Below are 27,302 nucleotides of genomic sequence, written 5' to 3'. Positions count from 1 at the left end.
CATTGAACCTTGGCCGTTTCTTTTGGCTAAAGAATTTGATGACTTGGCTCGTAATGAAAAGGAAATAATTTATGCTAGGAGCATGCTTGGTGATATCCATTTTAAGAATCAATTAAGCAACCCTTGGCGGGTAATCTGGAATTAAATCGAAGCTCGTCTTTTCCTCTTTAGCTGCGGAAAGTAATTGTTTTCCGGCATGGGTAATCCGTATTTGCGTGCATCTTTTCTTCCCTATTGCGGTGAGGTATTTCATTTTTATTTGTTTAATATATGTTGATGCAGGCTGGGGGTGATGCTACCTGCTGAAGAATGAATAAGCACAAAAGGGGAAGATAGTAGGGCTTGCTCATGGAGGGCACCCTGAGGATTAAATAATATCAAGCTTGCTCAAGTAGAACATCCAAAAGGATTTAGGGGGTGTTTGGCAATCTCGAAAAGTGTTTCTTAAAAGTATTTTTTCGTAAAATAAAAAAAATTTCTCGACATATTTACTTTGTAGATTATAAAAGTATTTTTAAAATTATAGTTTGGTTTTTATTAAAACACTCTCTTAATATTATTTGGACGGAAGACAATAGAAGTCACGCCACGTAATCATAATGTCCAATTTTTGCCAAAGACAAAAATGAAAGAACCATGGCAATGGAGTAACAGTTGAAGACGTTGATATGGTGGCTTGAAGTCTGCGAATCAAATCCGAAGCAACAAACGAGAAGTTCCGGGGTTCGTACCGAGCGACCCGAAAAAGCATCATTGCAAAGGAGGGAGGATGTGGACGCGTCACCCGCATTGTATTGCCTCCCTTAAAAGCTCCTCCTCCGTATTCGAAGGTTCCCCACGTCTGATACGCAGTCCCTCCCAATGGATCGCCTTTCCCACGCGCCTACCCCCTCCATTTCGTCCGACGTGCTTCCGTTTTTAACCATCACGTTGAGAGTGATAATTGCTTCTTCTTTTCTTTTTCTTTTTTGTTTTCATCTGAACAACTGGTAGAGCAGTGGGCAGCTATGTTCTTATTAACAATAACTTTTATTAATGAGAATGAAATAAATCAATTAGCCATCTGAGGCATTTGTGATTTGTGATGAAATTAGAATAGAGAGAGTGAGAATGGAATTAGGCCTTTGTTAAAACTCAAAAGTACATTTGGTGGGTGAAAGGTCAATTAAATTTTTTGTATTTTTTCTACTTCTGAGTTTGTAATATTAAAAGAAACCAAAATATCGTAGCGAAGATAAACATGTAAAAACATTTTCGAAGACTCAAAACCACCTTCCCGAGCACGTCCATAAACCTCCAGCCGCCACAGTCACATGCTTAGAGCACCCTACAGGCCTTCTTCTTCTTCGCCTGCAGTCGTCAGCATAACAGAACCATGGAAGCCCTGCGACGTGCACACTTGAACACCGTAGCTGCCGTCACCATTGAAGGCCAGTATTTAGGAGCATAACCAAATTTCTTGGGAATCCTGAGTCCAAAGAATGGCACAGACCATATTTCTATTTTCACTTTCCAATCTCCTTTTCCTTGTTCAAGCTTCGGCATAGCAAACGGGGCATTTTGTTGTTTTCAGCAAATATATATATCGATATTTTATTTTATTTTTTTAACCAGCACTGCAACACTGAGTTTAGATCTCGTGCGTGTGAAAGAGATAGTAATTTTGTGATCTCCACACACTCTAGCTTTCCCACTGATTTTCACTTTTCATGGGGTTTACTTTTAAGAAAATGTGGGCAACACGTGACATGGAAGAAGTTGTTGCGATGCATGTGCCTGGAAAATTTTTCCAATATGATTAATGATAATAAAATCAGACAACTATTTGGCCCTAATAAAATTACTGACAAATGAATCCTTGGTCCCAAGTTCTGTTTACACATGTACCCGCAAGTTAGCTACATAAAATCAAAGAGCTGGACATGGAAACAACTGCTGAAAATTTTTTGCCGAAAACAATAGAAATCACCCAACATTTTCAATGCCACAACACAATGATACCCTCATAATTAGATGCATCTTTTCATATATTGTGTGGAATTAAAAAAATACACAGGCCTTCCAACAACAACAAAAAAAACAGGTCATAAGTTGTGAATTGTGCAACTTATTATAAGCTTTAATGTGGATTATTATTAGAAGTAATAACAGTGCAATATTTTTGTTTTTGATGAGCATAATAATAATGCATTGGAAAAGGCACATTGCTTGTGTCTTTCTTCACTTTAATTTTTGTTTATTTAGCACAATTGAAAAAGCATCTCCGCCTTTTGCGTAATCCGTCATGAGATATATTGTATTCAATTGTTAAATGTATGTATAATATCCACGACATATTATAATATTTTTAATTAAATATATATATAGCAATTTCTTTTTTAAATTCTTTGCAGGATAATGAAAAGAAAAATCTAGCTTAATTATAAAAAAAAAACTCTATCAAAATGAGTATTCAACTCCTATCTGCTAACAGCCTAACATCATAAGTTGGTCGTTGCATTAAATTCTGTAGTTAATCCGCATAGATTTCAGCAATTATCTTACATTCAAGGGGACCTCTGCTCCTTTTTCATCGTGAGCCTCACGCACCTTTCCTGCGCGTGACCAAATCGCAACAGAATAGTTCTGCCTGGTTCCTTTTAATAGTGTGTTCCCACTCTACCGCCTGCCTCCATTGCAACTGCTCCCTCTTTCCTTCTCTCTCCAGATTTTCAAGTGGCAGAGAGCTGAGATGGGTCGACTTGCTCCTTTGTCAGAGGAACCTATTAATGAAGACGACGATGGAATCACCGGCGGCTCAAGGAAAGGCCTTCAGGCATGGCGAAACTGGAGCTGGATCAAGACCCCTTTCTCTCTCGCCTTCAATAAGAAGTCTGACCTCAAAATTCTTCTAAGTGTTCTGGGTTGCCCTCTCTTCCCTGTTCCTCTCCTCCTCAAAGAACCCCACAATGAGGCAAGCCCCTTAACTCCACTTATTTATTTTATCCTACACTTTCTCTTTCAAGCAGAAACTTTTGGGGTGTAATGCTGTTTGGACTGCAGAATTTGCCCACAACTCGGAATAAATTATTGATTGGTGTTTTGTAAGGGCATTGATCGTTTTAGATGCATTACTTTGTTTAGAAAACATGGTTGAAGCTCTAATTTTACTGTGTTTTATTTGATGTAGTTACTGGATTAAGATAGCAAAAAGTGCTGGACTGTTGTTGGTTTTCTCTTGACGACTTTATTATATCTGGAACTTTAAAGTATGGCACGGCACACTAATGACTGATGCGTCTGATTTGCTTTAACGATTGTGTTATTAATTAAATCTCTTGATATAAAAATTGAGCTTTTGATCATTCTTCCTTTCTACTAAGACAAAGGCAAAGGAGGAAAAAGGGAAAAGGGAGTGAAATTCGATCCTTTTAACTAATTCTTCTAAACTGTGAAACAGGTGTCATCTTCAGCGCAGTATATTATACAACACTTCGCGGCGGCGACGGGGTGCCGGAAGTTAGAAGGGAGAGTGAAAAACATCTTTACGACAGGGAAGGTGACAATGGGTGTGGTGGATGAGCCTGGATCCGGCGGCGGAGGGGCCGCCGGAGTTTCGGAAAGAGGGTGCTTCGTTATGTGGCAAATGCTTCCCGATAAATGGCAGATAGAGCTCGTCGTGGGTGGCCACAAGGTGGTCGCTGGTAGTGACGGCGCCGTGGCTTGGCGCCACACCCCATGGCTCGGCGCGCACGCCGCTAAAGGTGGCGTACGACCACTTCGTCGTGCTCTTCAGGCAAGTTCGTCAATCATGCCTTGTTTGAAAATTTCCTGACCAACCGGATGTTGCTGGTTTTACTGTTATTTTTAATATATACAAATATTTTTCATTTGATAGAGCAGGGTTGGGTGAACATTTAAATGTTACGTAATTTAGCTTGCAATCCCAACGATTTTCTCGAAAAACGCTGGTGGCGTATTTATGCTTTGCTTTAATATTTTGGGATCTAATATGGGTTCTTATGTAGTGCCAGACAGCTATATATGTAATTATTAATATTTAATGACCTTAACTATGCGGTATCGCACCAGCTTATTGTCAGAAAATAGTGGTGTTATACACCTAAACCTTAGCTTTATGAAACAATTCAGTCTTTAGAAGTTTATATTAAAAGAGAAACCTAGCCCTTGTAAATTGTTAATGGAGCTGGGAATTTAACATTATTATAATAAATGGTCAGTCAAGTCTTGGACAAAAACATGTACATGATGTGACTCCTCCTGAAAATTCTTTAACTGTTTTTCAATACTCATAAATGCTGGTCGATGGTTGTTCTTGTCAATTTTCTTTAATGCCAAGCTTGGATAAACACATATGCCACCGGCCCATGTAATGGGTCTTTGTTTCCCCTTTTAAATTCCCTTTATTTGTTCAATCTACCCACATTCCTCTGTTTCCCTTTTCTTTATTATTTTAGACTTTCCTTCAATATGATCTTCTTGCCTTGTTTTTTTTTTTTTTGCCACTTCCTCAAACAACTGACAAAGTCACATAAATGATACTCTGAAAGTTCTCCTACATTTGAGGAAAAATGTTTGTTCTGGCCCTTTAGGATCCCTCTGAAACTATGAAAGAACAGTGCAGTAAGTTCATCAGTATCTAAAATGGCACCTTAGCTGTTTCAAACAGACAAGAGCAATGTCAGTTACTGTTTTTTTGCCATCCATCCTGAAAACGACAACATTATTGTGCGTTGTAGGGACTGGACCCTCTGGCAGTGTCTGCTGTATTCTCTGCTGCGCAGTACATGGGAGAAAAGAAGATCTCAGGCGTAGATTGCTTCGTGTTGAAGCTCTCAGCTGATCAGAAGGACCTCATCGATCGCAGTGATAACACAGCAGAGATGATCAAGCACGTTATATTTGGTTACTTCAGCCAAAGAAGTGGACTTCTAGTGGTATTAGAGGACTCTTACCTGACCAGGATTCAATCACCTGGGGCACACCCCACGTATTGGGAGACAACAATGTCTACAAAAATTGAGGATTATAGGTTGGTGGACGGCGTGATGATTGCTCACTCAGGGAAATCAACGGTGATCATTACGCGGTTTGGGGATAATCTGAAGGCAGGCCCTGCCATCACAAGGTTGGAAGAGACATGGAACATCGATGATGTGGCATTCAACGTGGCGGGACTATCCATTGACTGTTTCATACCTCCTAAGGAACTTCAGAGAGATTATCCTCAAGAGAATCTGGATTGGAGATCACCCTTGCACAGATGATGGAAGCTGCTTGATTGTGCATGCGTGGTGCTAACTTTGAAAAAAAATGGGTGTCTGCTAATTGTTACTACTATTTAGTATATAATGCTCTGTAATTGTGTTACTGATTCTGGACATTGTTGACGTCAGCTATTGATATATATCGAGATATCTGATTTTGTATACTACTTAAATGTAGATAAGCTGTTGTGCTCTCAGTTGGCTGGGAATTAGGCTCTACGAAAGCGGAAACAGAGAGCTCTATGCCTCCTTTTGCTAGCTGCTTATACTAATTGCATTATAAGTGGGGCCTTTTCTTCTCGAAAGTCGTTACTTCCGTTATTCTGAGCTCAATATTTTTTTCCCACTTTTTGCGCAGGATAATTGAAGAATTGATACCATCCTTTCTCGTTATCCGGCAAAAAAGAGAGAAAATAAAACCCATTTAAGATTCTACCTGGACAGCAATATGTTGAGGTGGAAAGCCATTAAAAATATCTTGGACGAAAGTGGGTTACAAAGTACAGTGGAAATGTGAAGTGGAAACCATATGCCAAAAACGAAAAGTATGCTCCTTTAACTGCGCTTGCCGGGAGTCGAACCCGGGTCTATTGCTTGGAAGGCAATTATCCTAACCGTTGGACTACAAACGCAACGCGCTTTCTAGGGTTCCGCATTAAATTTATATTAATTAAAAATTAGGGAGAATAGGGCTAGCGCGCCACAGACCTCGCCAACACGGCAAGAGTAATTCATGGAGAATCATCCCCCACGTCCTTTTAAGAGCTGTGGGGAACACCTACTTTTTTAATTTTGTATATTGTAAAATTATGGTTTAGTTTTTATCTAAATAATTTTTAAATTAAATTGGTTGAGAAAAAAATTCACAGTCAAATAGTTCTATTGCAAATCATGAACATGCCTTGTAAAATTAGATCTTTATTAATATTAACAATAAGTAAACCATATTTTCAAATGTACGAACTCCATTGTTCGAGCCTTATTCTAGCCAAAAACAAAAAATCATGCATGTTTTTTTTTTTCTCCCCCAAAGTGAAAACATCTCTACATAATGTCACGAATACATGATCAAAAGATGAGGGCTTTCAAAGCTGCATCATTTGGAATCCGAAGCACCGCCCTGAGGCTGCCCGGCAACGGCCACGGGCAGCACGTGTCGAAGGGAGCCAAATGGATCGGGTCGTCCCCAGTTACTAGATCACTCCGCTCCATAAAACAAAGCGTCTCACGTTTAGCCCCAAACAAAAAAATAATAAAACTAAAACAAAGTGTCTTACGATCCCTTCCCAGTTTGGTCGCATTAATTTGGGGTTTAGCCAATTTGATGTAAGAAGCAATGAAATGAAGTCTTTTGAATTCTTCATCATTTGGAGGATCAAATCTGATGTGAGAAGCACTGTGAGATTTTTTTAATAAATTTATGCCATGTTTGGTGACAGTAAAAAAAAAAAAAAGAAGCGATATATTTTATTATCATTATATAATTTATATTATTGCCTTGTGACTCGTAGCTTGCTCGTGCAAGTCATTTTATGATGTTACGTCAGCAACGATATTATATTAAATTTTAATAAATTATTTTACTAGTCTCTTTAAATCACTTCCTATAGCGTGTGGGTGTGGTTTTTTTGTTAGTAACAAGGGTCAAGGGGTGCTCTCTTCATAAATTAATAATAGCATGAACCTACCCTCTTTAATGTTTTTGATGGTGTTCAATATAAATATCTCATCTTCTGCCCCAACAAGAAAAAACTCCACAAAAAAACCAGTACAAATAGAATGATGTTCATTTCTAACCAAAAAATAATAATTTCATGGGTAACACTACAGCAAATGCACCTTAAGTATTTTTATTTGAAAAACAAAATTTTAAGAAGTTAACTTTATCTAAAGGAATATTTAAAAAAATCCGGAGTAAAATTTTAAATGGAAAACAAATTTTCTTCATTTTGGTTAAGGCAGCAGTAAGAGGGTGATACACATGAATTAGCCTTGTAAACCTTACGTGGATGGATTTAGGAATTCACTCACACATGCACACACTATTGAAGACTCGTCCAAGATGCAAAGGTGGGACCTGTAAATCGAGCTCACCAGCGCGAACAAATTAGCCATGTGGTTTTACTTGTACAATTAACCAGACTAGAAGAGTTAAGTATTTAAGTGGCAAGCTATTTTAAAAAAATAAGTCGCAATTTTATAAGACTTGTTATTAGAACTTTTTTTAAAAAAAAAATATTTCGTGTGGGTACAAATGATTAACCTGAACCGTTGCTTTCTTTCCTTTTTTTTGAGGGGTGGTGGGGGAACTATCCTGTAAGTGACAATTTGGAACCAGAAGATAATTTAATTTCAGTGAGAAGCTAAAAGTTATTAAGGGGGTGTTTGGATAAAACCAAACTATGATTTGGAGAATAGCTTCTAAAAAGAATAGATTTTGTGAAGAAGTGATTATGAGAAGTGAGAGTGTTTGGATAGTTATTATCAGAAGCATTTTTTATATATACAAATTACTAAAAAAAAGCACAAGTCAATATGATAAAATAATCTGAAGGAATAAAATTATTAATAATATATTTTTTACCAACATAATTAATAATACATAAGATAATATAATTAATAAATAATTAATACGTATATATTTATAAGATATGAGATTAAATATGTTTATAAAAAAATAATTAAGGGATGTTAAAGTTATATTATTGTTGAGATCTACTCTAACAGATACAATCATACTTTCCAATTTGAGTTAAAAACAGAATGAATTCACTTCTTCTGAAACCATGGTTTTAAGCTCCAAACCATGGTTTTAATCTAAAACCATGGTTTGTCAATTTCTTCTCTTGTTTGGCAAGTTTGGAACTAAAACCATGATTTAAGTTCCAAAACCATGAGGTTGGCCAAACAGGCCCTAAGTAATTTTCTGACACTGATTATTTCATATTTTGAAAATTCATACTCATCTTTAAATTTTTTAAAAAGTAAAATATTTATTACCACTTGATACCAATATTTTCCTCAAAAAATTAAAAATCATTAAGTAATTTGATGCGAACCGAAAACAGAAGCGGACAGGAGGCAGGAAATTTCCCACCCTTTGCCCCGAGAACCGCTACGCGTTCAAAGTTGGTGTCCTGGGCTGGCAATGCTCTCGGCCAGCCGAAACCAAAGAATCCGAGGTCCAAGGTCCAAACAATTACAAAAATCAATCATGGTTCAAACCAAGCCGCACTAAGAACGATTAAAAAAACGAAAACTAGCACTGAATAATCCGCAGTGTTCTTTTATGATTTTATTCTTCCAAAATTTCCCGGGGTTCTGCCAGGCTGCCAGCAGTTCTAAATTTGCCAATTGTTTTCTGCTACTCTCGTTGTTTTCTGAGGTCTCTCTTTCCCCAAAGTCGACGAAGAGAGAGAGGAAGAATAATGGTGGGGGCGACGATGTGGCAGGGGGCGACTCTGGCTGGAATAGTGTTGTGGATCGTCTCGTCTTCATACTTCGATGTCACTCGGAAGCTTAGATCTTTCCTGCAACCTTGGGTGACTCACCACGTTGAGGTTGGAACTCCTGTAGTCCTCCGGATCCAGGTAACGAGCAATTTATGATTTAAAACGAAACAAAAATAGAAAAATACAGATTTTTGCTCTTTCGATAGTTTTATGACTTTTATGGGTCAATTTTGTGGCTGCTGTTTGGTGGGTTTCCGCAGAGTTACAGGTCTGGATTTCTGGATGCTCTTTTCTCCGGCTTATCTTGTGTTGTTTCAGTGCCCTTTTACACTGCTTTTCTTCCTCTATTATTCTGGGTATGTGATTCTTCCCTCTGTACATGAGTTTGTTAAATTCACGAATTATTGAGAATTTTTCTATATGTTATAGTCTTGTTGAAAAGTTCACTTTTTTTGCATCTATATAGAGTGGGCATGCCAAATTGGCGAGGCAGATGACCTTGTTGATGGCGTTCTGTGACTATATAGGTAATTGCATAAAGGTAAGTACTTAAATTGGACTTATCTTTTCATGTGCTCCTGAAAATCGCATTTGCTATTAACATGTAAGATGATGTACCCGAGCTGTTTGTCGTTCAATAGGATGTGGTATCTGCTCCAAGACCTACTTCTCCTCCTGTTCTGAGAGTGACAGCTACAAAAGATGAAGAAGAGAATTCATTGGAATATGGATTGCCTTCTTCTCACACTCTTAACACAGTCTGTCTATCCGGGTATTTACAATTCTTTCAACTTCTCTTTAATTACTAAGTTATCCTACTTGGGCAAGGGCAAATTTGGCGATATTGGTGACCAAAAGGGAATAAGATATTATGAGGTGTGTCTTAAGGAGCAGCGCTGTGTAATTGTATAAGGTTGTTAGCGTTGTCACAAGAGGCTGTTGATGTATTAGGCATGTATTCAAAGAGTCTGAATGCGTAGCAGATTGCATACCTTACCAGTCAAGTCACATAGACCAAACTTTTCTAACAAAGAGTTGGCAAATGGTCACAGACAGACAGATGCCTGCGCGCACACGCAAGTACATTGACACAGTAAATGTTAATACTTTATTTCCCTGCTTCTGTGGCTCCTCATTTTGTTTTCAAAGAAAGGCTAATCTTTTGGCAATCTTTTGTTCAGATTGACTGAAGAGAAAAAAACATGATAACACTAAAGAATTGATTATGTATTTCTCACAGAATATTTTAGCTGTTCTATCATCAGTTCAAGTACTTAATGCCTGTGAGCATATTGTTGATTTGAAGGCGTGTATATTTTGGACAAGGTTCAGGTTATCCTATGAGCAAATTAGAACCTTGCTTTTTATTCCTCACTTTTGTCATTAATTGATGTTTCTCTTTGTAATGGATCCAGTTACCTTCTGCACTATGTCCTGACCCAAGCTCAAATTCAAGGCGCCTATATCAATATTCTTGGAGTTGCTCTTGCCTGCTTGCTTGTGGCTCTTATTGGTTTGGGTAAGTTTTTGTTACGTGAGATTATTAGAAATCTTTCTTATTGTTACCTTGTTACACGTCAATACTGTGATCTGTTTTTGTTCACCTTTGTAGGAAGAATATATCTTGGCATGCACAGTTTGGTTGATGTCCTTGGCGGTCTTCTCATAGGACTCGGGATCCTTGTATTTTGGTTTGCAGTTGATGAATGCGTAGACAGTTTTGTGGTCTCAGGACAAAATGGTATCTCTACTTCTAATTAATATATTCATCATAAAGTTTTTTTTAAAAAAAAAAAATTGTAGAGTATTAACAGCACATACTGGAAGTCAGCTTTTAGAAATTGCAACACAATTGTAATGATCAGAACAGAAAAACTAGTTACGAGTAGAATGTTCATAAACTTGTGACGATTGTGAGGCTCCTCTTTTTTCATTAAACATTTTCTTTTACAGGATGCAAAACATTTGATATTCTGCATAGAATTTCTTTTGATGTGGGGTAAGCGCAGCAAGCTTTCATATCATGTGCCTCATAATAGTCTGTATCTGTTGCAGTTGCATCTTTTTGGGCTGCCCTGAGCTTCCTCTTGCTCTTTGCTTATCCAACTCCTGAACTTCATACTCCAAGTTTTGAGTATCACACAGCTTTCAATGGTGTTGCATTGGGAATTGTAAGAAGTTTTAACCTTTAAAATCATCTAAAGATTTTTTTTTTTCCATTTCTCTTTTGCCAAAACGTGGATAAGTAAAGATTATATTATAATTTTATCTTCGCTCTTTATGAGGTCTTTATATGAGTGAATCTTGAGGAGATTCTTCATCTTTTGATCAACTGTTCTGTTTTATCAAGTTGCGAAAAATCATTCTTTTTCTATACACAATACCAAAATGGCTATATCAACTTGCTTGCTTAGAACAATGACTTGCACAATCTACTTCTGTGTGTTGCGTCTCTGGAAATGAATTTAACTTTGTCATGTCCCGGAATTATTTCTGACTAGTCATACGTGGTGGCGTCATTGATTTAGACGGGAATGCTGGTTAGACAGCTTCCAACTGACGATATAGCAATCATTGGCATAAGGCAGTACTGAATGATATTTAAGCGCTGCATGCGATTCATTGCTCAATAGCTTAAGGATCAAGATCAAATATTCAAATGTACTGGTAATTTAGTATTGCAGTTCTCACCAAGATTTTGGCATTCCTCCATTCCATGATTAAAAACACTCTCTATTAGAGCTCTTCTCCATTTCAGTTCTTTGAATCAGTGTCTTTTCTATTATTATCCATTTTTATTACTCAAATAGGACTCTTTAGGCATCACTTAGAACTGCAGTAAAGATTGATGGGTGCTTACATGGAAGATTTACTAGTATTCAAGCTCAGAGTTGGAGTGTGCTGTTTATTTCCAAAGAGTCCTTATTCTGAGGTAGATGGGGAGATGTATGGGTTTTGACTTTGAAGTATTCTGAGTGCTTTATAACTTGTTGTGGGTTAATCTATATATAGAGATCGGAACCTTCCATTTGAAAATTGGGAAAGGCATCATGCCAATACTTGTTATATCTGTTATCTGAGGTTGGGTTGAATGGTAAAAAGGGAAAATGAAAAACTAGCTGAGGTCAAAGGCCTTTGAAAATGGAAATTCAATGGTTTTGCAAACTATAATTGAAAGTCTAACGCCAACATTCTAGGACCAGATTGAGATTAGCAAAATTGGTGATCCAACTGCTTGTAAGCAATGGAAATTTAAGAATGAAAGGTTGGGACGCATGACGCATCCAATGGATGTTTTAATCACTTCTCCACTTTGTAATTTTTGCCAAATGTCGATGATTTCTTTTCCTTCGAACAAATGGATGATTGTCTGGAAGATATGGCAGTAGAGTTACTTAGCGATAACAACCAAAGTGTCATGATTACCCACCTGATGGCATTGTTTTCAAAATTGATGTAGATTAGTTGTTTACCATCATCAGGCGTGGTATTTGTCTGAAATCTGCTTTTCAAGCAGGATTTTCCGCATTCACTATGCTGAGTATGCAGTCCAGTTGTTAATTTAGAACACAATTTAACATCCTTAATTCCTTATCAAGAACAAGAATGCCGCAGGTTTTGTTTTATTTCTGCATGTACTATAATTAATGAAGTGGTCGTGTTCTCCAGGTCGCCGGAATACAACAAACATACCATCAGTTTCACCACGACTCCATTCCTCGTCTGTTCTCTTCAGAAATCACACTACCTATATTTGTGGGGAGACTGCTTTTGGGAATTCCCACAATTCTGATTGTGAAATTCTGTAGCAAGACGCTTGCAAAATGGACTCTACCTGTGGTATCAAATACTTTGGGCATCCCAATAAAATCTACAAGCTATATACCCTCCTTGAAAGGATCATTCAATGGAAGAACGGATGATAAGCTCAAACATGGAGGTCATTTGCACAGGCTTCTTTCCCAGCACGGGGCATTTGATGTAGATACAGGAATTAGATTTCTTCAGTATGCAGGTCTTGCGTGGTCTGTGGTTGATCTTGTCCCTTCACTTTTTCAATATTTGAGCTTGTGATGTTGATGTTTTGTTAGCATGTACCATTATCAGGTTTGTAAACCTACATGTAAATGAAATTTTTGTATAGCGACTGCTCATCCAATTTTGATCACGTTAATAATGAAGCTTTTGTGGCAACCCAGACAGATTCAGCTGTATCTATCTTCCTTTAGGTCCCCAAGACATTGTCATCGAAGTTTCAGATTTTTTCCATTTAGCATTTGCAGTCTCATTTAATTTTTCTTCTATCTGCATCTTTTGATGTCATTAAAGACATAACCGATTCAACTATTGGAGAGAGGGAATTATTAAGCCGACTATGCTCACCCAAAAGAATAAAAAGGGACCATAAAATAAACACTAAAGCTTGCGCGCTTATTACCCCCAATCCATTAAAAAACGAACATTTTTCCGCTTTGGTCCAAACCATCTACATCCATTCTGAAAGCTTGATTTAAAATTTTTAATTTATAATTTTAAGTTATGCATCCATTAAAACTAATTTTGAAAATATAACAAGTCCAATTTTAATCCGAACAGTCCAGATTGATGTTCATTGATGATGAGCAATGAAATCCACTCATGCAGCTAAAAATAATAGGCATTGGTGATCGGTATCAGTCAAGGTTGAAACAAGTGCATCAGAATTCGGAAGGGCTATCACAAGCCCGTGTGGCTAGACGCATATGTACGTAAAATGGGGGACGATAGAATGCAGACCAAGGGCAAATTGTTCAGAATAAACACTCCAGCAATCCCTACATTCACTCAAAAGTTGATCGACCAATTGTTGACGAGATTACACGAGTTATCATATGAAGAAAATAAAGCACTAGAGAAAAGCTCACTCATGAGGAAAAGGTATAATGGTTGGACCGTGATATAGTAAGAACAAAACTTATCATTAACATCGTGCACTTTTTTCTAAAAATAAAAATTAATAAGAACATGGCAAAAACTTGCACAAGATGGAAAAATCCCAGTCACAGCTTTAAAGGGCCTGAGAACCCGGGGAATGAAGACGGGGGAGTAGAGAAGGAAGAAAGACGGGAAAATTAAAAATATCCACATTTTGGTGGAATTATACATTTTTTGACTTGCGCGTCATCTAGGCAACTTCTCCCAAAGAGCCTCCAGCAAATTCTCGGGCGTAACAAATCAGGGGAATATTACCTACCTATGATACATCAAAGCCGACTTCCGGAGCACCGACAAAAGCATGGAAAGCGTACATCCATGGATTTAAATGCATGCAGCAATATCAGGAACGAGAATGCACTACTACGGTACACTACCTGAAATTAGTGCAGTAAGTAGTAATACCAGTGCGTCATCCAGCGGCCACATTATAGGAAGTAATCAGGCGTCCTACGGGTGACATCCGGTTCACCTCTCCTAGGAGCCGGTTCAAACTGCAACATACACACAAATTTATGCGTCCACTCAATCAGGTTCATATCAAGTAGAACAAGGAGAGTTGAACAAGAAAGACCTGGATAAATGTGTGGCTCTTGCAATCATCAACCTCCAAAATGGAAGCCATGTTCCCACATCTATAACAGTAGTTAGGTGCACTAAATATGGTAACCACCTTTTGTTCCTGTTTCGGCCAAACAATGGACATTAGCTTTAAACGACCTCCTTATTCTTTTTGTTCCCCCAAAAAAATGAAGCAAAGCCAAAGAGGAAACAATTCCCAAAAAATGACAATTACATGAGCCCAATTAAATCCATCCATCACTAGCTGGTGAGCTCTAGCAATCAACTTGAGACTGTTTGTGTGATTGAATTGCTCAGATATATCCTGGAACAAAGAGTATGAATTCAAAATAAAAACCAAGACAATAATCACTCTCAATGCTTCAAAAACGTCATAAATGTAGAGAATCGACTGTTAAATTTATGGCTACCTGGCCAAAGGTATATCCAGCACCACGAGGAGAAATCCCCCAGCCACATCTGTCATCAGGGTCAGACCATAAAAGATCGCACATGGGCCCTTCATGAGGGACCTCTTGAACACGATCAAAGTTCCTTATATTATCAAGGGTTTCAATTGATGGCGACAGTCCACCATGTAAACAAAATATTTCCGATTCAACCTGTTGGGACCAAATTAAGTTAGAAGTTGAAATGACTTTAAATAAAAAAGCGAATAAAAACTGGAACTAACATTTCTATACAGTTATTATGGTGAAGAGAAGGAAGCTGTGCACCAACAAATTGAAAACCTGGACCTGAGTCATGATAAGGCAAAGAACCTTACTTGCACCAATAATCACTGATTTTTTTTCTTGCTAGTTTTCTTTTTGCCTATTTCAATGTAATCTATTTACTACCATCTCTTTGCTGATTTTATGGGATTCTAGTTCTAGTGGCACTCTTGTTGCCATGATCCCTTACCTTGGATTTAAGTAAGAATTCAGAATCATCTTTCTCTAAGGTCACATCCGATAAAATAGCAGTTTTCAGCAAACAAGAATGGAAATTATAAAGGAAAATAGGCTTTCCATAGGATCAATTCGTATGTTTGGTATGATTAAAAACAATATTTGAAAAAGAGGGCACAAATATCCTTGTATACAAAAAGAGAGATAATCAGTTTTTAACTATAACAAACAGGGTTTTTCATCCTCCATACTCAGGTTCACAAGGAAAATGGCATTTCCTCAGCTATCCTGAGGGAAGGTTCCTTCCCATGTTTGATGGAAATGGGCTTTCTAACGTATCCCTTTCTAAAAACTCTTTCCCTCCTACCAAACATGCCGTAAGTTTCTACAGTTAATCCTCACATTTTTTGCTGTCCTTGTGGCCACTAAAGATTAAAATGGGAATGCACAAATGGCAAAAGTTTCTACTAACCAATGCAGTCAATGGAAAGTAATCAAAAAGGTCCGTAAAGATCTTCCAAACAATGGCTTTACCATATCTGCAAATAAACAATGGAAAGAACTATCATGGACTTGAAAGAGGAGACATGAAATTAGATTGCTTAGAAGCAATTTGACAAGCAAAGAGGAACATCTTATTCTAATTAAACCACTCATGCAACAGGAACTACCAAAAGGATCAAAGCCTGTACAGCAGATCAAGTTGTATCAGAACCTAGATTCCAGTACATATGACATTATCAACCCACACATGTCGATAAGTGACAAATTATACCAAGTGCCTCTGTCACCGTTTTAAAAGCCAAAACTATCTCAAATCTGACTACTAGCAACGCTATCAGATGATGAAATCTATCTCTAGATCCATTTTAGCCTGCACACTAAGTCCACAGACCGTCCATCCTCACAAGAAAGAAGTGCCCAATTTGACGCTCAGAGATCATGTACTTCAAAACACAAGGCTGCAGATCAATTGCTAACACTATTGGTGCAAGCACATGATAAGAATTGCATAAATCCCATATCCAAAGCTTGTAAACACAAAGAAGTTTGCTACTCTGCTTAGCGTCTAAGTACATTATTATTCAGTTCAATTTCTAAGTTTGATTGACCAGGATCACATGCCATGGATCCTAGACACCCGACCCCAATAAAATAGTACTCCTTTTGACAGGAAAAATAGTTTATAATCGCAAGATCTTTTTGTATCCCAACTGTACAGGCATCCTGAGGCTATCAACCTGTCTTGGTGTTGAATCAAGGATATTGGAGCCAAGCATAAAATAAACATTTGTTTTCTCCCATTATGCTTCACTTCAGATCAATAATAATAACATGATGTATACACTTCTATGCTTCGATTATTTTAACCATGACAAAAAGGCATACCACTTTATTGTGTTAATCACACAACTTCAACAGCATCACTCGTTATGAAACCATATATCAAAATGTCCTGTGAGATATGCATCAATATTGAATATCGAAAACAAGACTCCCAAATTCTTAACCCAAAAAAAAAAAAAAAATTTGCTGGCAACAATCTAATGGCAAAATGCTAGAAATACGTGTTAGGGGAAAAGAAGAGTTTTTAAGCATCCTATTGTTGATAATATATCCAAAAGAAAGTTTACATGACCCAAAAAAAAAAAATTGCGACACTATCATAATAACAGTAATAATGGTACATTTGTATATTGGTAGTTCTTAATTAACAACGAGAAACTCAATTGATACAATCATAGAATTATAAACATAAAATCTTCCCAAGACAAAAGCATCTCCTGTTTTTCCCCAGGACCACTAAATGAAGGTGTTGAAAACTCACTTTCTTAGGCATTCATCATAAAATCCATAAACCTGAGTAATCTGCAAAAGGGAAAAATGATAAAGCACTACTCAGGTTAATAATCATGCGCAAGTTTGCAAATCAAAACCAAAATGCTAGACAACTAAATTTGTTATACGACTAGAAAATTTCCAAGACAAGCCATTTCAAGCACCCCCTGTACAAATTTCAATGAAAGAAGGGGGGAGGGGGCACATACCTGACGACTTTCATGGTTTCCTCGAAGAATAGTAATCCGTTGAGGATACCGCACTTTCAAAGCCACAAGGAGCTGCATAGAATAACTAATTAGCACCTCAAGCATGCATCAAACTTTATACATATCTATTGATGTTCTGCTTAGCTGCCTAAAATGCTTGACAAAGACTAAAAATCTTGGCATGTACCTTACCAAGGATCCACAAGTTGAGAGGTCAATGCTCAAAAACTTGACAGAAATACAATTGCAAATTTGCAATGAAAGATAATGATCACCCTCGCTTAAAACCCAGTCATGTGCTAGAAGACAACTTAAATGATGCTCAGCCACGCTTAAAAGACTCGGCTTGAGAAAAACTTTCTGGCTGAGTTCACTCAACCTCAACCATGAACTTCCAAAATGCATGAAAAAGGGAGGAGGAAAATGAAATGATACTGCAGAATAATTTAAAAAAAAAAAATCAGATAAATTGGTCTTCAAGACACTTACTGTTACAGTTTCCACTGAATAATAACCTCGGTCCACATAATCTCCCATAAACAAGTAGTTTGTATCTGGACACTGTACCCAAAAAAAAAAAAAAAAGAAGGTATTCTTAGATTTCAAATCACGACCTGATAAAGGAATTTTCACTAAATCACTAGCAAAATACACAACCCATAATCAAACAAATATGCTATAACAGATCATAAAAATTATTTTGAATAGAAAAATGGTAAATGAACTTTAGAATAATAATGAAAGGGCCCATTGAATTCAATGAATAGTGCCCTTCAAGGAATCCACTTCTGAAAAACTCAGGCGCTTCAATTTTCAAAATCTTATCCATTGGCAGGTCTCAATTTATTACTTATATTACATCATTCCCCTCAGCTGAAACAAAAGATTTGAATGCCAAAAGAAAGTCATAGTCATAAATGATACCTTTCCTCCAATTCGAAATAGCTCAGCTAGATCATGAAACTGTCCATGAATATCACCACAGATTGTCACAGGACTTTTCACAGGCTGCGATACAGGAGATTAAAAAAATTAATTCTTTCTCCGGCATAGAGACTCTGAAAATTAAAGTTCCCTTGGTTATACGTAATGTGATTGACATTTACAAGGATGGGCGGCACAATAAATTTAAGCATATAGAAAAGAAAGCTCAAAAGAATTATTTCTTCCTCCCACAAAACAGGTGCCATTCCCAGAGCAACAAGCATTTAAAGGAACTGGCGCAAGAGCAATGGACCCAAATATTAAAACAAATAAAAAAAGTATAGTTAGTTCATTTCTGACTAAGTGAAAGATTAAAGGAAGGAATAGTTACGAAGTGAAATCAATGACTTAAGAAACAGGAAAATTATCACTGCGAGGTACAAGTTAAAAGGCGTGAATAAAGAATAGCACCTGGACATTACTTTCATCCATCAAAATCTCCTTTGCCTTCTCGCATAAAACTCTAACCTGAAGGCGAATCAGAAAACAATATCATCAGTTTAAATTTACAGAACACCAGCAATAACAATCAATAATGTCAATAAATTGAGCATGAAAACTTTAAATAAACAAGGAAATCAATATAAAATTACAAACCCTTTTGATGTTTTCCAACATTGATCACTCAAGAAGTAAAAAAAAAAATGCAGTCATTCTCTTATCTAAGTCAGTCTCGAGAAAGAACTTTGTGAAATGAACTCTGTGATGGGTAGAAATAAATGAAGCATCGCCGCCGATACAAAAGTCATAGAGGAAGAAATGCCCATTTGAAAACTAAAGGCAATCAACAAAGAAGCATGCGCACCATGCGCTAAGCACCCCTTCCTAAGCATATGATCAATGATCAATCTTTGACGTTCGACAACTACAATAGTGTAGCACTTCAACACAAAGAATCAAAACCCAAAGCTTATATCTGCTCCACCGATATATCAACAAAGTAAAGACCTCGTGAGAAAACCCCGACAGCCACACCATAAGATAGTCTGAAAGAAACTACTCTATCTTGCCAGATACCTTGGGACGCCAGCAATATAGTTCATAACTTCAGGATAGTTCTAATTTCTGCCGTCAGAAGGTCTAAAAATAAGGAATATCCAACGATCTGACCATGTGAAATATCAAAATAGCAAATGCAAAACAGTCCAGTAATTTTTAGGCGATTGTCTCGCCCTATATGAGTTATGGACAACTGATTACACCCCAGACACTAAGATTCGGCGTATGACGAAAATCCCTCAAGTTCCTGACACGGGAGGGTACTTAAGTTCTCCGAGCGAAATCTAACGTGATCCTTAAAGGTAAAAATCCAATTCTGCAAACAAATAGCATTGTCTATGATTTTTTTTCCTCGCCAAGTCAATCTAATACTCATCGAATTTCTGTCTTCCTATGAACAAACCAATCATAAATTCAAATGTCTTCCAACTTTGCATTCACGACATTCGAATTCGCCACGACACGGCGCTAAAACTATTCGGTGTTGATTCCACATCTAACTGATACGCTTCTACAGAAACTAAGCAGATCCTAACCATTCATGTGAAATAAATCAAACCTGCTGCTCTGAAAGCGGCTTGCACTCCATTAGCTGCGAGATCTGCTCATCGAGATCGTTGCTCGACTCCGATGGCAGAGAATTCACACCCATCTCGCTACTTTGCTCAATTAAGACCGTGTGAGAATATCCGGATTAGGGCAAACCCTAGACGAAAACTTCCGGCGTCCCCCTTTAGCTGCTCGCAGCATGCGGAGTGAAAAGGAACGAAAAGAGAGAGGAAATGGAGTTTGGAGGGGGTGCGTGAGGTAACACTCGCATGGGGTGCTTAGTTTTTTTTTTTTTTTTGCTATCTTGTTTTTCCTTTTCCCCGCTTTCCGTTAGAATTCAGGGAAACTCCTCACCCAAAAAAAAAAAGAAAGAAAGAGAGAAAGAATTCAGAGGAACTCCCCCATTCCCATGGCATTAGCCCACACGTTAACGGTGAAAATGTCAGTGATGATCGAGCGGCATGGGATCTTGTAACAAATTTTTGGTTAAACTTTCCCTTAATAATGTAGGAAATAAATTTGTAGTATTATTGTCGCAATTCAAAACTCAAGTGCCTGGTTTGGTTTGTTTAAAATTTTATTACCGGCCATCATACTGTTTTATCATAATAATCAATATTACTTCCATTTCGTTTGATTTTTATTTTGATTCTAAATATAAAATTTTAATTCGTTTTATTTTTCATATTTATATATTTTTTTAAGGTAATTCTTTTAATAATAATATTTTTAGCAAATACACAAGAATATTTAAAAACAAAACAAAATATATTTATTACAAATACTTAACTTAACTTATTTTCTTAATCTACTCAAATTAATCAACTAGTTCTTATATTTAAAACAGGAGGTGGTATATTAATATTGATATAAGCTCAAATAAAAATGAAGTGAGATAAAACATGACTCATTTTTCTGTTCAATATAAATATACATGGGAGTACATATCTAAGGTTCTTTATAGGATGACCAAAAACAATCCTCTTTTTTTCTGAAGGTTGACTTTTGTTTCAGAGGATAAAGCCAGTTCAGTAAAACTTCACAGCCCATCAGAATTGCTAGCTATGGGGAATGCAAAGATACGCATAAATTTTTCTTAAAAATCAAAATTCTGCCAGCAAACATTTTTATATCATTGAATTGACTCATTCTAATCATGATATAAAGTTAGTTAACTTTATAATTAGATATTTTTGTTATTTCAATAATTTTAAATGTTTAAACTCATTTTAAACCAGGAACATTTGTCATTATTTACTTGTATGCAGATCAGTATATAACGTATTACTTCCGGTCCTTAATACAAAACTTTACTTAATTTTTATTTTAATCTTAAATATTTCAGTCCTTAATATAAGACTTTGTTTAATTTTTATTTTAATCTTAAATATAAAACCTCATTCACTTTATTTATCATATTAATTTTTTTTTCAAATTAGTCCTAATAATAATAATTCTAATCAATACACTTGATTGGTAAAAATATTTTTAGAAAGATAACATCTATTTATCACAAATAACTAACTTAATTTCTTTTTTTAATCAATTTCTTTTCTTAATCTCCTCAAATTAGTCAATTAACTCTTATAATTAGGACCGGAAGTAATATTTTGAAAAAACGGTTTCTTGCGAAAGATACCTGAATATAAGATGTATTTAAAAAAAAAAAGCTACAAAACCCAGAAAATTGTCATGGTCAAATCTTCCTTTTTCTATCAACTGGTGTATTATATTTCAAACTAAATCATTTTAAAATCCACCTTGGGTGACTATGAATTTGTACCTAGTGTAAAAGGAAAAAATTAAAAACAAACGAAACATCCCAAAAAGAAAAATGGGATTAGCATTGCGCATTATGCGCGAAATGGAAGCTGATAGTGTCACTACAATACACAGCTCAAATGTTCATTCGCTGCCCAGAATGGCATTCTAAAAATTGCAGAGCCGAAGAATCAAGTAGTTGACTTGTGCCCTTTTTTATGGTGCAAAATCCATCATTCAACATTAAGCATCTTCCATCCATATACAATGCTACATATGGTCGCTAGCTACAACACAGATCACAAAGCCCAAGTTAGGCAGCCCTTCCCATACCGGAGGGACGCTTCGTTATGAATATCACGTCAGGTTTCTGCTGACATTTGGCAACTAAGCATAACCTAGGTTTCGAATATTATTTCATCACTATAGAAGGGATTTGAACTCTGCTCAGCGGCCATTAGATTATCTCCAGGAATTTGGACAAAAGGGTCAATGGACCAATGGCTAGAATAAATTGGGCCACTGAACATCTATAAAGACAAATCCCTCTTTAGAGGGAAAGGAGGATTGGGGAGGAGGCAGCAAGGAGAAAATTCAACAAGGTGTATACAAACTTTCCTATGCGACAAGGGCGGCATATTACAAGGCAGATCATTGCTAGGATCCCACATGAAGATACCTGAAAAGACGAAGGGGTGATCTACCATTCTTACAGCAGCTTATCAGCCAAATGCTTATTTCAGCCTTTCTTTGTGTGTATAGATTTCAACTGCAACATTGAGAAACATAATTATTGTCAAAATAACTCAGGCATCCACAAACACAGATACAAACTCGAACATGTTAAAAAGGCAGAGTGAACCAAAGAGGCTAAGAGACACAAGTAAATTTTGCACACAACACTGAATTGATAGCAAATTAATCAACCATCAGAATGATGGCAAAGAGGCAAGGGGAAGAAAGTTCCTACCTTCAAGTGTTAACGCCTAGATCTATTCTTGCAGCAGCGAAATTCAGCTAACAGAGCTATATGATCAGATGACCATTCAGGAGAGGGAAGTGCTGTGTCTTTCCTCAAACTCTCCTCATCCAATAGCTCCAATAGTGACTCCACCACCAATGAATCCGCTGAACCAAAAAATCATTACTTCGTCAAACAGTAACCCGCATGTCAATATCAGGCGAATAACACAGCATTATAAAATAGCTCACCTGTGTAAAATATGTAATCCAGAGTGCCAATAAAATCCCTGGTGACATTTGTGAACAAGGGCTCATTTGTTGCACTATCCACTCTCCTTCTGTGCTGCTCAAATCCGAGACCTACTGTTCTTCCAAAGGATGAGTATGCGCTAACCTGAAATTGATGGTTATCCATAAGCCCGAAAAACTAAAGTGAAAAAAAAAAAAAAGAAAAAGAAAATGATAAACAGAAGCAATTAAGGGAAAACACAACTAGAATGCAATCCGAGGAATATATTACCAGCGGCAATTGATGAACCAGCTTGTTGTGTGGCCGCAGTATATTGAGTGGATCAACGGCTAAATCTGGATGTGTTTGATCTACCTTCCCAAATGCAAGAAGTGAATGCGGAGCACTGCAACAAAGTTTATTATCACTTTCAGCCACAATCTAGTGATTCAGCCATAAGAACTAAACAGGATTAAAATAAGCTGCAATCAAAAAACATAACATAGTTACCTTCCAGGAACTGAATTAAAATCTCCACAAACCAACATCGGAATGTCTGCACTTGCAGCAATTTTCTCCAACCCTTTTAATAATGTGTGCACCTATAAAGTTGGGAGTCATAACTCCTGTGTGCAAAATGAAAACTGCTCACGAGCAAACTAGATGGCTCACCTGCCAGAGTTTAACATCTTTTAAATCTTGGGGCACATTTACATGTGTATTTGCCTAAGTCAAGTTAAAAAAAAAAAAAAAAGGTCAATGAGAAATACCACCGAAAAAGTTTATATAAGCTCAATCTACTAGCAAAAGAAAAAAGGGCTGAGTGCTCATTGATGGAAAAATCAAATGTCTTAGAACCTTCATTAAAGAATAGACAATGAAAACCATCCACAATCTACCACATATGAATGCATGAACAGAATGTTGCCATAGGGTCACAAATAAATAATAGCAACATAAAAGCTTACCACGCAAAGAAGCTGTCTTTTTCCAGCATTGTCAACTAGCTGATTGTTAACTTTTGCTTCTAAAACCACAATTAGTGCAACATTGTCCTAAAACAAAGAAGAATAAGAATCAGCTAGACAAATATTTATGCCTGGGAGCAAAAGGTACATGTAATCTTTGAAGCAATAAACCACCTTAACCAGCCGATTTAACGCTGCTTTTTTCTGCCCAGTTGGAATCATAGCATCAGTTAAAGACTGCGCAGCCTTGTTAAATTCAACCTGAAAGCAAGCAGAAATCATATTAATTTACATGCAAAATGAAGAGCATTACCATCACACAAAATACTTCCCAACCTCATATTTCTTCACGTGTGAAAATCTGTCTCTACGGAAAAATGTTGCACAACCATCAACTATGTTGGTGTTGCTGCCAAATAACTATAAACAAAAAAATTAACAGATTAACATCAAATCGAATTTTAAAATTACAACAAAAAGAAAGAAAACATTTGAACAACCTCATCAGTTTTTCTCTTGTATAGACCATAATAACCATGTTTGTCCAGTTCAGGAGCAAAAAAATCATCATAATGATCACTTTGTACCTGGGAGGAAAATTGACAGTCAGCTGGAAGAAAAGGTCTTAACAGAGCAATCATATGCTTCTTAGGGCTTTAATTTTGTGAGTGAGGAGCATAAAATTGTAACTCAAGATTGCTGGGTTACATCTGACTCAAATTATTCCACATGACATGAGATACAAATGCGAGTAAATTTTTTTTTTTTTAAAAGGGCAATGAGCCCACTAAATCACTTTCAATGGAAATTAAGTTCATGTAGCACGCAACACATACAAAAATCTCGATCACACAGGTCTAAAATGTTGTTACGAAAAAAAAAAAATTACAAATGCCATCAGGGCACTCCACCCCTTGGAAACTGATCTACGACCATAATTTCAAATTTCTCACAAAATGATTCATCTTTAAAACAGATGTTGACACTATCATATTGCTACTTCATTTAATGACTCTGTAACAATGAAGATTAAAAAATTAGATAAATTAAATAAGTTTATTAAACATCAAACTCAACCAGAAACCAAAGCACGTTTATATACCTCTTGAAGACAAATAATATCTGCCCGGTAACCAACTATTTCTCTTAACAAATTTTGCCTGCGGTATGGCCAAGAAAGGGCCCATGGAGGACAGTAACTATATAAATCATTTGAAGCATATGCATCAGACAAAATGTTGTAAGATAGAACAGTAAATGTTCCTGAAGATGTTATGCGTGCATCTGCATCTATATGTGCCATCCCATCAACAGGAATCAAACGGCGTGGAATAGGAGAGGGAGCAGGAATAACACGAGAAGTTAGTATAGTATTAATGTGCCCTACAGGAACTTTTGCCTCTGCGTCAACTACAACACACTCAAATTTAAGGACATGACCAATATCATCAGCTGTAGGGGTGTACGTTTTAGATCGTCCGACTTCGATCCAAGTCTCACCACCACTTCGTTGTGTAACAGCAGCTGGATACAGAGGAGCTGACACATTCGCCAAGCTAGTGCTTGAAGCAGAGCTAGATAAGCTGTTATTAACTGCCCCAGAGGCAGAGCTATTATAACGTCCAAATAGTTCCTCCTCTTCAGTTCCATTTTCATTGGCTGCATTCGCAGCACGATCATGTAGAAGACGATGATGCTGCCATGCATCTGAAAAGCACTTTGGTGTGCAATGATAACTTTTGGTAACAGGTATTTTGGCCTTAACGCAGCCAAGGCACTGCAGCGTGGCCTGCTCAGATGGATGTATACTACAGACAGCAACCTTTTTATCACTTTGTACACAATACCTTTAAAAATAAAAGCCAAATGATAAACCATCAGCCAAAACTTTTACTGTTAAGGAAATAAGGGAAAACAACATATGCAGGACAATGTACTCTATATCATGACAGACTAATACTTATTCGACGCCACATGAAGAGCATATTCATCCATAAATCTTGCAATAGCTACAATAATCCCCAGAGGCTAGGACGGGCAAAACATAATTTTCTGGCCATACAAATCCACAATAATATTTAATAGGAAAGAAATCACACATCAGCATTCAAAACTTGCGCAAAGAAATTATTGATGCCATATGATTTATTGACAATATAAGAAATTTGACCTCTAATATATGTGAGATGGTGTAGAAAACTGTAAATTAGTACTGCCGCAGAGAACTGTAAATTAAAATCTGTGTAATGCTTCAGTACTAGTAGTCAACAGCTAAAGAGGCAATATTTCACCAATCATCGCAAATTAAATTGACTGGACCTATGAAACAATTGCCCAAAAAAATATTAACGGACAAGTCAACAAATTAAGCAACGGAGGCTTACTTGCTCACATACTATGGTCTTATAAAATATCAAATTCTCAATTACACAGAACAGTCAAAAGAAATTCCCTCAATAATGAAACGCAGTAGATTAGGCAGTCAAATTTCCCATTATTTAAGCCAATTCAACAGTTTCACATGACCTTTCATCCTATGCTTGGAATTTGGGCCTCGAAAGACTGACATAAATTGATAACCACGTACGATACTATAGCAGGCAACCCAGAGGTAAAACTAAGTCGTTTTCAAACTATGAAAATACAATATATAAACTTCAAATAGATTAAAGAAAAGCAGATAGAGAAGAACCACAAGCCATAAACCTGACAAGAAAATCCTCAGGAACTTAAATCCCACGGAGGTATTCAATTGAAGAATTTACATAATCGTCCAAGAATCAAAATAAATTCTACACCGCACATTGAAGCTCACAAATCTGTTAAGCGCCATGACGAACAACAAGAAGATGCCATCTCTTGCAAACATACGATAACTGTCCTGAGTCGTCCAACGGTTAAAAAGAGAAGGGTGGGGTAGTAACCCCACGGCAAAGCAAGCCAAAAAAAAAAAAGAAAAGAAATGAAAGAACTGAATGCTTACCATCTATACCGCAAGAAGTGGCCATCTAAGGGGGCCGCCTCAGGGACATCGTCGTTGGTAACAAGCTTGTCTGGTCGCTGTATGAGCACGTATGGCGTGAGCTCACAGCCTACAATGGGTATATCAGAGGGGAGGTGTACGCGAAGCACGGTCAGCATTATTTCTTTTATTCCTTGCAATCGTCACGGAACCGCAACCGGAAACGAAGACCAACGACTCTGTGAGCTTCCGAAATACCACAAGTGCAGAGGCGGATGCCAGGCGAATCCGCCATTTACTTGAACTGAATACCCGCCAGCCTTAATGGACCAAAAACAAACCCAAAGAAATCATAGCCCTAATCAAAGCCACCAATGGATCTTCAAAGCGAGACGAAAGTTATCGCGCACCGAGTAATTGAAGTGGAATTAATCAATCAACAGAGTGGGAAGGATCGAATTACAAAGTAGAGAAAGAAAAGGAAAATCGATGCTTAGGGTTTTACAGACGAAGTAGCAGTAATCGGCAATGGTTCATCGCTGTTCGGGAGGCGAAGAGAGAGAGAGAGACGAGAAGGCCCTTTATATGATACATGCGACTATGTGATTTGTTTTCAATTTCCCTCTCTCCCTGACCTTTGTGTGCGTTCTTTGCGCTCTGCCCTTTTTCAGTTT

The 27,302-nt window shown here is 37.1% G+C and overlaps 4 protein-coding genes and 1 non-coding gene across 5 annotated transcripts; 2 read left to right on the top strand and 3 right to left on the bottom strand.

Annotated features, from left to right (window-relative positions):
- The first annotated feature begins 2,705 nt into the window (after window positions 1-2,705).
- On the top strand, window positions 2,706-5,440 carry LOC114744008 (uncharacterized). The gene is made up of 3 exons (XM_028932192.1): window positions 2,706-2,953; window positions 3,440-3,775; window positions 4,740-5,440. The coding sequence occupies exons 1-3, from the start codon at window positions 2,732-2,734 to the stop codon at window positions 5,265-5,267; spliced, it is 1,086 nt and encodes a 361-aa protein (XP_028788025.1). The 5' UTR covers window positions 2,706-2,731; the 3' UTR covers window positions 5,268-5,440.
- Window positions 5,441-5,827: 387 nt separating this feature from the next.
- TRNAG-UCC (transfer RNA glycine (anticodon UCC)) lies at window positions 5,828-5,899 on the bottom strand. The gene has a single exon. It is a non-coding gene; the product is annotated as a tRNA-Gly (tRNA).
- A 2,475-nt stretch (window positions 5,900-8,374) lies between these two features.
- LOC114744003 (lipid phosphate phosphatase delta) lies at window positions 8,375-12,988 on the top strand. The gene is made up of 8 exons (XM_028932185.1): window positions 8,375-8,857; window positions 8,980-9,075; window positions 9,186-9,260; window positions 9,361-9,491; window positions 10,135-10,238; window positions 10,332-10,460; window positions 10,775-10,890; window positions 12,389-12,988. The coding sequence occupies exons 1-8, from the start codon at window positions 8,696-8,698 to the stop codon at window positions 12,791-12,793; spliced, it is 1,218 nt and encodes a 405-aa protein (XP_028788018.1). The 5' UTR covers window positions 8,375-8,695; the 3' UTR covers window positions 12,794-12,988.
- Window positions 12,989-13,628: 640 nt separating this feature from the next.
- LOC114744006 (serine/threonine-protein phosphatase PP2A-4 catalytic subunit) lies at window positions 13,629-20,011 on the bottom strand. The gene is made up of 11 exons (XM_028932190.1): window positions 19,756-20,011; window positions 18,609-18,665; window positions 18,138-18,221; window positions 17,703-17,774; window positions 17,214-17,285; window positions 16,994-17,034; window positions 15,638-15,704; window positions 14,686-14,877; window positions 14,490-14,579; window positions 14,268-14,375; window positions 13,629-14,187 (listed from the first exon to the last, which is right to left on the bottom strand). Exons 1-11 carry the CDS (start codon window positions 19,846-19,848, stop codon window positions 14,122-14,124), a joined length of 942 nt encoding a protein of 313 aa, XP_028788023.1. The 5' UTR covers window positions 19,849-20,011; the 3' UTR covers window positions 13,629-14,121.
- A 1,448-nt stretch (window positions 20,012-21,459) lies between these two features.
- Window positions 21,460-27,268, bottom strand: LOC114744007 (carbon catabolite repressor protein 4 homolog 2-like). Its single transcript, XM_028932191.1, has 12 exons — window positions 26,650-27,268; window positions 24,769-25,513; window positions 24,167-24,253; window positions 24,003-24,086; window positions 23,841-23,927; window positions 23,667-23,753; window positions 23,371-23,424; window positions 23,209-23,300; window positions 22,990-23,104; window positions 22,719-22,863; window positions 22,477-22,634; window positions 21,460-22,275 (listed from the first exon to the last, which is right to left on the bottom strand). The coding sequence occupies exons 1-11, from the start codon at window positions 26,805-26,807 to the stop codon at window positions 22,486-22,488; spliced, it is 1,803 nt and encodes a 600-aa protein (XP_028788024.1). The 5' UTR covers window positions 26,808-27,268; the 3' UTR covers window positions 21,460-22,275; window positions 22,477-22,485.
- Window positions 27,269-27,302: the final 34 nt, after the last annotated feature.

Source organism: Neltuma alba, unplaced genomic scaffold (assembly GCF_004799145.2).
Source record: "Neltuma alba isolate B1F8T4 unplaced genomic scaffold, ASM479914v2 tig00004227_pilon, whole genome shotgun sequence".
NCBI lineage: Eukaryota > Viridiplantae > Streptophyta > Magnoliopsida > Fabales > Fabaceae > Neltuma > Neltuma alba.
This window is presented reverse-complemented; position numbering and strand designations above follow the sequence as displayed.

Coding starts and splice junctions, on each gene's coding strand:
- LOC114744003 (XM_028932185.1), top strand. CDS start 8,696: ATGGTGGGGGCGACGATGTGGCAGGGGGCGACTCTGGCTGGAATAGTG. Junction 9,492..10,134: donor AACACAGTCTGTCTATCCGG/GTATTTACAATT, acceptor TAATGGATCCAG/TTACCTTCTGCACTATGTCC. Junction 10,239..10,331: donor TGTGGCTCTTATTGGTTTGG/GTAAGTTTTTGT, acceptor TCACCTTTGTAG/GAAGAATATATCTTGGCATG.
- LOC114744007 (XM_028932191.1), bottom strand. CDS start 26,807: ATGCTGACCGTGCTTCGCGTACACCTCCCCTCTGATATACCCATTGTA. Junction 23,928..24,002: donor CACACGTGAAGAAATATGAG/GTTGGGAAGTAT, acceptor GCTTGCTTTCAG/GTTGAATTTAACAAGGCTGC. Junction 23,301..23,370: donor AAGATGTTAAACTCTGGCAG/GTGAGCCATCTA, acceptor CCAACTTTATAG/GTGCACACATTATTAAAAGG.
- LOC114744008 (XM_028932192.1), top strand. CDS start 2,732: ATGGGTCGACTTGCTCCTTTGTCAGAGGAACCTATTAATGAAGACGAC. Junction 2,954..3,439: donor TCAAAGAACCCCACAATGAG/GCAAGCCCCTTA, acceptor ACTGTGAAACAG/GTGTCATCTTCAGCGCAGTA. Junction 3,776..4,739: donor CACTTCGTCGTGCTCTTCAG/GCAAGTTCGTCA, acceptor TGTGCGTTGTAG/GGACTGGACCCTCTGGCAGT.
- LOC114744006 (XM_028932190.1), bottom strand. CDS start 19,848: ATGGGTGTGAATTCTCTGCCATCGGAGTCGAGCAACGATCTCGATGAG. Junction 17,286..17,702: donor ATTCAGTGGAAACTGTAACA/GTAAGTGTCTTG, acceptor TATTCTATGCAG/CTCCTTGTGGCTTTGAAAGT. Junction 17,035..17,213: donor GAAACCATGAAAGTCGTCAG/GTATGTGCCCCC, acceptor TCCCTTTTGCAG/ATTACTCAGGTTTATGGATT.